The sequence below is a fragment of the Pteropus vampyrus genome, unplaced genomic scaffold (assembly GCF_000151845.1).
Source record: "Pteropus vampyrus isolate Shadow unplaced genomic scaffold, Pvam_2.0 Scaffold126, whole genome shotgun sequence".
NCBI lineage: Eukaryota > Metazoa > Chordata > Mammalia > Chiroptera > Pteropodidae > Pteropus > Pteropus vampyrus.
The window spans coordinates 3,638,915-3,649,807 of NW_011888907.1; the positions used below are offsets into that span (position 1 = coordinate 3,638,915).

Sequence of the window (10,893 nt, forward strand, 5' to 3'; positions counted from 1 at the left end):
TGATCTATCCATCTACCTGTCATCCACCATCCATTCACTGATCCATCCATCTATTCATCAGTCCACCAATGGTCTATTCACCAATTTCATCAGTTCTCTTCATTCATACACCCATTTTTCTAATCAGATTTCAGCCATCCATCCATCCATCCATCCTCCCACCTACCCACCCATCCATCTATCCATCCATCCATCCATCCATCCATCCATCCATGCATCTATGCATCCATGCATCCATGCATGTATCCATCCATGCATCCATCCATCCATACATCCATCCATATATCCATCCATGTGTCCATTTCTTTATTTATTAATTTGTTTATAAATTCAACATTTACTCATCCATTTACTCATCTATTCTTCTGCTCAACCCTTCTTCAATCCCTCCAACCAACCCATCATTCATTCATCCACTGATTTATTCATTCAGAACCTATTCATGCATCCATCTGTCCATCCAATTTCCAATCTACTTACCCACTAATTTATTAGTCAAGTTAGCCACTCACCCAACACTCAACCATTTACAGCCTGGAGCCAGGCCCTATAACTGAGATGGGGGCACAGAAATGACTCAGACTTAGTTCCTGCCCTCTAGGAATTTACAATCAATGGGGAGAGGCAAATAACAATAACACACCCACACCCACACATAGGACATTCCCAAAACAATGTGATCAGTGTTGTAGGTACAGAGGAAGTTTGTAAAGCAGGTAGGTGTTAGGTATTGAGTAGGTGAGAATGTGTACTATGTGTCAGAGTGGAAATGGCCACAGAACGATGAAAAAGACACGGGTACCACAAGCCACCTGAGCAAGTGGCCAGGAGGCCAGGATAGAGAGGGCCTGCAAAGGAGAAGAGGAAGATTACAAGGTTCCAGGGTGAATGCTTGGTCCAGCTAGGACCCCTCTTGTCTGCACGACTTCGCTCCCTGACCACCTCCCTGCCACCCCCCACAGGCAGAGTTGATCCGCCTAGGAACCAAGACAATGCAGCAAGCAACACACTTCCGGTTGTCACCCAGTAGGCAGAGCTCGTATCAGCCTCAGCCCATCCCCAATCTCCAAGACAAAGTGGGGACACTATGTTCACAGCCCCAGTGTGAGCCACCTGCATCCAGGGAGACCCTCCTGCAACAGCTGGACAAGGACAAGATAATGCCTTCCCATGTCCCACGCCTCCGGGCTGTGGTCGAGAGCCAGGCCTTCAAGAATATCCTGGTAGATGAGATGGACATGATGCTGTCTCGCGCAGCCACCCTCATCCAAGCCAACTGGAGAGGCTACCGGCTCCGGCAGAAGCTGATCTCCCAGATGTTGGCAGCTAAGGCCATCCAGGAGGCCTGGCGACGCTTCAGCACCAGGCGCCTCCTCCGGTCTGGCAAGGCAGTAGAAAAAAAAGTGAGCATAGATGAAGGGGACATCCCTTACCACCACCCCCAGCAGGTGCGGTTTCAGCATTTGGAAGAGGGCAGGTACCTTCCGGCCCCACCCATCATGGTGAGTAAGGAGACCCAGTTTCCTTCTGCTGACCACCTAGCTGTCTGCGCCCACGAGCTGGACTTGCTGCAGCCCCCGGGCACTCCACAGCCTGGCATGCAGGCCCCTAGTGCCCTTGAAGCCTCCAGTGTCATTTTCTTGCCACACCAGAATGTCTCCATGAGACTCCCGTGTCCAGTGAGTCTAAATGCAAAGTGCCACCCATGCCTGATGACAAGAACAGTTAGAAGTTCCAGCCTTGTCCACATAGATGGGGACATGATGAAGACCAAGCAAGTGACTGCCAGAACCAACAAGGCAGGATCCCCAGGGCCACCACCATCTAGAAGTTATGCCCAGACACTTTATGGACCCCTCAAGACTCAGACTCAGACTCAGGCCCCTGTGGAAGCAGAGGTCCTCAAAGCCCCACCCCAGGCAGGCCCAGCACCTGTGATGACCAAGACCCCAGTGCCTACCATAACAATGACCAAGACCCCACCCCAGGTGTACCCGGCAGCTGCAGTAACGAAGACCCCACTCCACTCATGCCTGGCATCCATGATGAACAAAAGCTCACCCCAGCCATGCCCAGTGCCCACAGTAACAATAGCCAAGACCCCACCCCAGGTGTACCCAGCAGCCCCAGTGGCCAAGACCCCACTCCAGTCATGCCTGGCGGCCATCTTGAACAAGATCCCAACCCAGCCATGCCCAGTACCCACGATAATGATGACAAAGTCCCAACCCCAGCCATACCCAGCAGCCCCAATGACCAAGATCCCAGTTCAGGTGCGACCAACAGCCTCAATGACCAGCACTGCATCCCAGACACGACCGACTACTGTGGTGGCCAAAATCCCACCCCAGATATGCCTGTTGACCTCAATTATCAGGCCCCCAACCCAGACATGCCCAGTACCTGTGATGGCCAAGACCCCACCCCAGACATGCCCAGTACCCACCATGACCAAGACCTCGCCACAGACATGCCCAGTATCCACCATGGCCAAGACCTCGCCAAAGATGTGCCCAGTACCCACCGTGGCTAAGACTCTGCCACAGACGTGTCCAGTACCTACGATGGCCAAGACCCTGTTTCAGACATGCCAAGTGCCTGTGATGGCCAAGATCCCCCCACAAATGTGCCCGGTGCCTATGATGGCCAAGGTCCCGCCTCAGACGTGCCCGATGTCCGTGATGGCCAAGACCCCACCCCAGATGCGCCCAGTGGCCACAATGGCCAAGACTCCACTGCAGACATGTCCGACGGCCACGATAACCAAGACCCCATCTCAGACACTTCCAGGGTCCTCAATGACCAAAGCCCCTCCCCAGACACGTCTGGCGGCCATGATCACCAAGACCCCAGCCCAGTTACGCTCAGTGGCCGCCATCCTCAAGACCCTGTGCCTGTCCCCACCCGCAGCTGGAAATCTGAAGGCTTCGCCTCCAGCAGCCATGGCAGCAGGGATTCCCAGCACCTTGTCCCACACATGTCTGAACAGACCAAAGACCAAGGCTGGGGTGACTGCGAAGCAAACGACAGGTGTGGTCAAAGTCTCATCCCACTCACACTTGACTGAGGGAAAGGTGAAATACTGCTCCCCACGACATCTGGGGGCTGGGACTCCCAAGGCTCCAGCCAGGCCTCTTTTGGAAGCTGAGAAAGTCAAGGGCTTCTCCCAGAAACAGGTGAAAACAGAAACTGTGTCTAATACCGGTACGGCCATGGAAGTGCCCAGGACTTTGCCCTGGGCAAAAGTGGCTGAAGATAAGAGCAAGGGGTCATCGCAGGCACACCTGAGGATGGGTGTCGTGAAGGTCCAGTCCCAGGGATACATGCCTGTAGAAGCAGCTGTGGTCCCGCCACAGGCACAGGTAGCCACATATCCGGCCAAGACCCTGCCCCAGGCACAACTGGCCACCCGTTCAACCACAACCTCACCCCAGGGACATCTGCTCACCGAGCTGACCACGGCCTTGCCCCAGGCACGTCTGAGTACATGTCTGTCCAAAGCTTCATCCCAGACGCATCCGCCTGCCAAGCTGACCAAGACCCCGTCCCTGGACCATCTGGGCACATGTCTGACCAAGACGCAGTCCCAGGCACATCTGGCCACAGGAGCAATAAAGGTCCAATCTCAAGCATATCTGCCTACTGGGCTGACCAAGGCACAGTCCCAAGCCCACCTGGTCACAGAAACAGCCAAGTGCCTCTACGCCGCCCACCAGGCTGCTGAGCTCAGCAGCAAGACCCAGTCCCAGCCACTCCTGGCTGGGTACAAGGCCTCTACACAGCCCTGCCAGCATATTGGCTCCATCGGCACTTTTTCCAGAGCCAAGCCAGAGGACAGACTGACCCAGCTTCCAGCTACCAGTCACGTGCAGGGCAGAGCCACCCAGGGGCCACGCCAGGGTGCCTCTGAGACCCAGAGCATGCTGGTGCCTTTGCTGGCATCTGCTGGACACCCCACATGCAATGTTGAATCCTGGGGTGACAGTGGGGCCACCCGGACACAGCCATCAACAACCAGCCCAGCTGCACCCTGCCAGGAAGAGCTGGCGACCTCCCAGCTTACCTCCCTGTGTGCTGAGCTGGCTGCTCTGCTGGGCTCTCAGGAGGACCTCCGCACCCAGCTGGCAAAAGCCCTCTCCCAGGGGGAAGTGAGGGCGGCACTGAACCAGGCCCTGTCCAAGGAGGTCCTAGGGGCTACAATGGCCAAGGCCCGGCCCCAGGGCATGCTGGGCACAGCGCTGGTGAAGGCACTGTCTTGGGGCGAGCTTGGTGCTGCCCTGTCTCGAGTCCTTTCCCGGGGTGAACTGCGAGCAGAACTCACTAAGGCCATGCAGGGCAAACTGGTGGACATCCTCAGCAAGGCCCTGACAGAGGAGGAGCGGGCCGCCCTGAGCCAGGCCCTGTGTCAGGGTGAGCTGGGTGCTGTCTTGAGCCAGTCCTTGTCTCAGGCTGCCCTCAGGACCGGACTCGTCCTCCCTAAGGTTGCTGCCGCGAAAACGGCGGGAAGCGGGATGAGGATGACGCCGGCCCCAGTGGAGGTGGACTACCGGGGGAGCCCGTCAGCGGCATGGGGGCCCACTTTGGGCCCTGCGAGACCACAGCCCAGCAAGGTCAGGGTTCCCCGGGATGGGGCCTGGGAGGGCTTCGTCACAGATTGGCCCACTGGGCTTTTGGAGGAGATGGGGGATGGGGCCATGGTCAGGGGGTCGCCCTGCTTGTCCATGGTCTCTGTGGGTGCCTCCTTGACTGATAGGGTGATCACCACCATTCTTCAGTATCCTCTGATCACTGCCCTGGACCCTAATTTGTCATGGGAGATGGGGCCCCTCAGGGACTCCTCCTTAAACCTATTTCTGAGCCCCAAGGTCAGTGAGGAAAATGTGTGTCTGCACCCAGGGGCCAACGAATTGGCATCAAATCTCAATCCTGTGGCAAGTAATGTAGGCCCTAATTTGCCTGAGCCACACCCGCTACAGCTGCCCCACCCTCTGTGGCAGCCACTCGTTGCCAATGGTGTGGCTCCAAGTACCATCCGGCCATCAGTGGCCAGTGGCACAGCCCCAAGCTCCCACAAGCCACATGTGACCAGCAGGGTGGCCCCACGTCTGTCAGTGTCATCAGGGGAGGGCAGGGTGGCCCCAGGTAAGCTTTCTGGCACTGCGGGTGGTGGGAGGGCCACCCATTCCCACCATTGTGTCACCACCTTTGGGGGGTCTACTTGTTGGTGTCAGCCCTCTGAGGTCAGCAGGGGGCCCCCTGGGGTGTATCGGCCATCAGCAGCCAAAGGCCTGCAACAACCATCCGTGGTCCCTGAGAAGACCATGCAGAAGACTCAGTCCCCAAATCCTAAACAGGCCTCCATGGGCACTAGCGAGATGATCAACAAGGTGACCTCATGTCTACCGTGGGCCACTACAGTGAGCAAAGTATCCCTAACCCAACCACAGACCCCCAAGGCCTGTGAAAGAACCCCAGACTCCATGGCTCCTGGTCATCGCTGGGCACTTAAGAGTCAGGGAGACCCCAGTCTGTGGGAAGCCTCCCCTGTCAGTCGCTTAACGCCTCCCCATCCCCATACAGCCATCTCTAGGCAGGAGAAGAATCAAACACGGGGTACCATTTCTGGTGCGAGCTACCCACAGGAGCTGGTGACTGGCCACATACTTAGTGAACTGGTGACTCGTTTGCCACAGAATTCAAACAATGACCTGGCCAAAAGCTTCTCTCAGGGCTCCACAGACTACGGCCTAAATGTGAGCAATTCCCAGAGCTCGTCATGCAGCTGCAGCTCACTCAGCCTTTCCTCCACGTCTGTGGCAAGCCTGACCACTGTCGACCTGCTGGAGAAAGAGTCCGGGGAGGCCAGAATGGGTGGGGACCTTCTCTCTGGGGAGACCACAGGGAGGTCCCAGAGGCCTGGGGACCTGGAAGAGACAGAGAGAGCGGGTCATGGACACATGACCCCAAACCCCTGCCACCCGCCTTCCTCAGCCTCGGAGCAGATCCCTATTCTGCACCATAGTGCAGTGTCCAGTCATGTGACCTTGAGTGTCCACTGGAGCTCAAGTGGTCAGGATGAGAGAGATATATCCTCAAGCCAAAGCTCCACGGGTAGCTTGTGCCAGAAACCCTACAGGACAAGACTGAAGAGAAGTCTGTCTTTGGGTAATGGGGTCCCTCCCTTTTATCAGCAGCCATCTGTGACCAGTAGGTTGACCCCAAGCCCATCCCAGACATCAGTAGCCTGTAAGGTAACCCTCAGCCTAGGCCAACCATCTAAAGCCTGTGGGGTGGCCCCCAGCCTAGCTCAGTCATCTATGACCTGTAAGGTGGCTCCCAGCCTAGCTCAACCATCTATGACCAGTGGGGTGACCCCTAGCCTAGCCCATTCAACTATGGGTAATAGTGTGGCCCCCAGCCTAGGCCAGCCATCTGTGATGAGTGGTACAGGTTGTGCGCTTAGTCAGCCAATGTGGGCTCCTGGGGTGGGTCCAGATCTATCGTCATCAAGGGTGAATGCAGTGGCCCCTTGTCTGCGTCATCCATCCTTTCTGACTGACGTCACGTTGAGTACACTACATCCATCTGGGGCTAGCGGCATGGGACCGGAGCTGAGTCAGCCATCTGTGCCCCCTGGGGTGGATCCATGTCAAGATCCTCTGATGGGTCATGGGGTGGCCTCAGACCTCCAGGCCCCTGAGCTCAGCAAGATGTCTTCTGGGTTTAATCAGCCACTTGGTGTTGGTGGGAGGCACCCAAGAACAACAGAACATTCTGCTGTCACTGTTTCAGCCCCAGACCTCGACCAGGTATCTATGACCAGTGGAGAGGCATCTTGTCTAGGCCAAGGAACTAGGATATCTCAGGGCATTCTTTTTGGAGGCATGGCTACAAGCGCGTCTCAGGGCACTGTGGCTGCTGGCATACTCCCAAATGTGTCTTGGAGGACCCTAGCTGCTGGCAAGTTCCTAAGTATGTCTCAGGGACCTATGTCTCCTGGAGTGACAAGGAGTATGTGCCAGAGAAGTGTAGCAACTGCTATGGGCCCAAGGCAATCTCAGGTAGGCAGTGACATGGCTCCAATGGCATCCCAGGCCTCTGTGACCAGTGCCCCTTTGGTTCATGAACAAGCCTCAGGGGTGGGCCCTGGCTCCTCTCCAGCTTTAGTGGCCAACAGACTGGGTCTGAGTCCATCCAAGTTTCCCCTCGACAATGTGGGCCCTGACATATCTCAGGTAAATGCTGATCTCCCAGTATCTATGGACAACCAGTGTTCTCCCGTGTCCACAGTTACCACATCCAGTTACCAGCAATCAAATTCTTTTAGCCAGGAGCCTGTGATGGGCACGGCAAGTCTTCTGAGGCCAGGTTCTGTGGCCAATAGGATGACCACAGCCATGGCCCCAGGTACTGTGGCCAGTGGCATGGCCCCCAGCCTTTCCCAAGGGTCCATGATCAGGAGTGTGGGCCAGAGCCTTCCTCCAGAGTCTGTGATCAGTGGTGTGGCCCCCAGCCTTGCACTAGGTTATATGGTCAATCGTGTGGCTCAGACCCTTCCTCCAGGGTCTGTGATAGGTGGCATGGGCCAGAGCCTTCCTACAGGGTCTGTGATCAATGGCATAGGCCAGAGCCTTCCCCCAGGGTCTGTGATCAGTGGCATGGGCCAGAGTCGTCCTCCAGGGTCTGTGATCGGTGACATGGGCCAGGGCCTTCCTACAGGATCTGTGATCAATAGCATGGGCCAGAGCCTTCCTACAGGGTCTGGATCAATAGCATGGGCCAGAGCCTTCCTACAGGGTCTGCGATCAGTGGCGTGGGCCAGAGCCATCCTCCAGAGTCTATGATCAGTGGCACAGGCCAGAGCCTTCCTACAGGGTCCATAATCAGTGGCATGGGCCAGGGCCTTCCTCCAGGGTCTGTGATTGGTGGCATGGGCCAGAAACTTCCCCCAGGGTCTGTGATCAGTGGTGTGGGCCAGAGCCTTCCTATAGGGTCTGTAATGGGTAGCATGAGCCAGGGCCTTCCTACAGGGTCTGTGATTGGTGGCATGGGCCAGTGCGTTCCTCCAGGGTCTGTGATTAGTGCCATGGTCCAATGCCTTCACCCAGGATCTGTGATCAGTGGCGTGGGCCAGGTCCTTCTTCCAGATCCCATGGCTTGTGTGGTGGCCCACAACCTCCCTCCAGGTTTTGTGGTCAGTGGTGTGGCTCAGAGCTTTACTCCAGGTTTTATGGCCAGTGGCATAGCCAGAACCCTGCCTCCAGGTTCTGTGGTGAGTGGAGTGGGCCCAAGTGTCTCTTCTGTGGCCTCTAAGGTGGTCCCAGCATTTATGGGTGCAGAACTGAATCGGGGTCTGGTTCTGGGGTCCACAACTAGTGCAGCTAGTTGTGGTCCACCCTCCACAGTTGGAAGCGTGGCCCACAGCCTTCCCCAGGGGTCCATGCTCATTGGACTCACCCCCCGTCCTTACCATGGAGCTCTGTCTGGGGAGGGGTCTATATCCCCCTTCCAAGCATCGCATGCCACTGGCATGGCTCAAGTTCACTCCAGTGCCTTAGAAACTAGTGGCAGAGCCAGAGGAGTTAACCAAGTGCCTACAGTTCTGCAAAGAGCCTCACAGTTGAGTCACACTCTTAGTACAATGGCATTTGAGACGAGAGATGGCCAAGCTGTGATGAAACCAGAGGACGTAGACGAGGCCCTGTCCCAGGGGTCCAGATCCAGTAGGGAGTCCATGGTCCTTGAGGCAACCCCATGGGTATCCGAGAATCCCCTAGCATCTGACATTGACTATGGCCACAAAGTCCTGGCGGAGGACAGGACTGTTGCCAAAGGACAAAGGCTACCATCGGAGGGGGTGGCTCCCAGCCAAGCCAAGTCTATGATCAGTGGCATGGCCCCTGTCCCAAGTTTTGCCAAGTATGCCAAGGCCAGCAATGTCACCCTAACTCTGCAGCAAAGGTCAACCACCAGTAGGGGGACCCCTAGTTCCCATTTTGTGGCTGCTCCTGAGATCCCCAGTGTGCAGATGGGGTCCGTCGAGGGCACAGGGGCCCCCTTGGCTAATCAGGTGTCAGTGGCGCACATTGTGCCCCAGAGCCCCTCGGCCACTCACATGCCCCAGGGTCATTCCCATGAGACGGTGGCTTCTATTGTAATTGCGGGGTCACCGCAGCTGGCCCATGGCAGTTCTGTGTCTGGGCTTGGGACCACAAGCACTTCTCAGAGGTCAGGGGCTACCAGTGTGGGCTCACATGTGCTGCCATATCCATCCAAGATCACCAAGATGGCATCTAGTGGGCTCCAAGTGGAAGCTGTTCCCAGCGCACTCCAGAAGCCAGTGTCTGGGAACCTGTCTCAGAGCAGCCATCACCAGCCCCTTGGCCCTAGAAAGTCCTACACATCCATGCATGGTAGCTTTGTTGCCAGAACACTAGATGGTTCTGTGGCCAAGACTGAGCCCTCCCAGCAGGTGGGGGAGCATGCCTCCAGGTCCGCACAGGAAGGTCTCAAAGGTTCCGTGGACGCACTCCCAGCCATAACACCAATTATCCATACTGGTCTGGGGCATGACATGGCCATCCCTAGGCTGCACCATAGGGTTCGTAGGGTGTCTCTGGGCTACGAATCTTCACCAAATGGTTCCCGGCGGTCCCTTATAAACTGGGAGTCACTACAGGGACCTCAGGATTTCCATAGCGCCATCACTCCTGTGGACAGTCACAGGGTACCCCTGACTCCCACTATACTCCAGGGCCCAGTGGATGCCGGTGTGGCTGGTGGCAAAGCATGGAACTCTGCAGTCCCCAGTGTCGCGGTTGGCCCCATGAACAGTGCCGTGGCCCCTGGCAGTGCATGGGAACCACCCACATGCGCTGTGCCGTGGGATGCCGTGGGCAGCAAAGCGGCGGTGGATCCCAGACAGTCGGGGAAGCTGGTGGCATCGATGCGCGTTGTGGAGAAGATAATTGTCCAAGCCGTAGTTACTATCCAGGCATGCGCACGTGGCTATCTGGTGCGCCGTACCATCAAGGTGTGGCACCAGTGGGCCATCATTATCCAGGCAGCCTGGCGTGGCCATTGTGTGCGACGGGACCTGGCCCAGCTCTGCAGAGCTTCCACCATCATCCAGGCCATGTGGCGAGGATACCGTGTCCGACGGAGCCGCACCCAGCAAATGCTGCCCCCTGGCACGTGGGCCAAGGGGGGTGGTAGGGCCAAGTCAAGCTCTGACCACCGCTGCTTCCAGTCCTGCCAGCCTCACGTCTGTACTCTCTGCCAGTCACTGAGCGCTGGGCTGGGGAGCCCGCCCAGTGTGGTGATGCTTGTGGGTTCCAGCCCCCGCACGTGCCACATGTGTGGCCATACTCTGCCTACGCGGGTGGTGCAGGGCTTGGGCCGGGGCATCATGGGCCAGGCAGACATTCCATGGGGCTATGACAACCAGCTGACCCACCAGAGCCCCCAGCAGCTCCATGGCCTGAACAAGGCAGCCACGGTCATCCAGGCCGCCTGGAGGGGCTTTGTTGTACGTCGCCGGCTAAGGCAGCAGCAGTTAGCAGCCAAGATGCTTCAAGCCAACTGGCGTGGCCACTATACCCGGAACTCTCTCACCACAGATGCACTCTTGGGGCCAGCTGAGTGGGACATCCCACAGAACATGCAGTGGCCAGGAGTCTAGGATCTTGGCTGCCCAGTGCAGGGACACCAAGGGAGGTGTCATGTGGATCTCTGGGTCTAATAAATAAAGCCCTCCAAAGCCTGGGTCTTGGTCTACCTGTGCTCATGGGGGCAACTCAGGCATGGTTGGGGGAAAATGGAGGTTCTGGAACTTCCAACCACACAGTTGGTACCTGCAGTCTGTGTCTGGGATAGGGACTCAAGCCCTTCCTG

The 10,893-nt window shown here is 57.1% G+C and overlaps 1 protein-coding gene across 1 annotated transcript; it reads left to right on the forward strand.

The window, feature by feature from the left end:
- The first annotated feature begins 992 nt into the window (after window positions 1-992).
- On the forward strand, window positions 993-10,681 carry IQCN (IQ motif containing N). The gene is made up of 4 exons (XM_023534486.1): window positions 993-1,952; window positions 2,016-2,438; window positions 2,703-4,610; window positions 9,755-10,681. The coding sequence occupies exons 1-4, from the start codon at window positions 993-995 to the stop codon at window positions 10,679-10,681; spliced, it is 4,218 nt and encodes a 1,405-aa protein (XP_023390254.1).
- The last annotated feature ends 212 nt before the right edge of the window (window positions 10,682-10,893 follow it).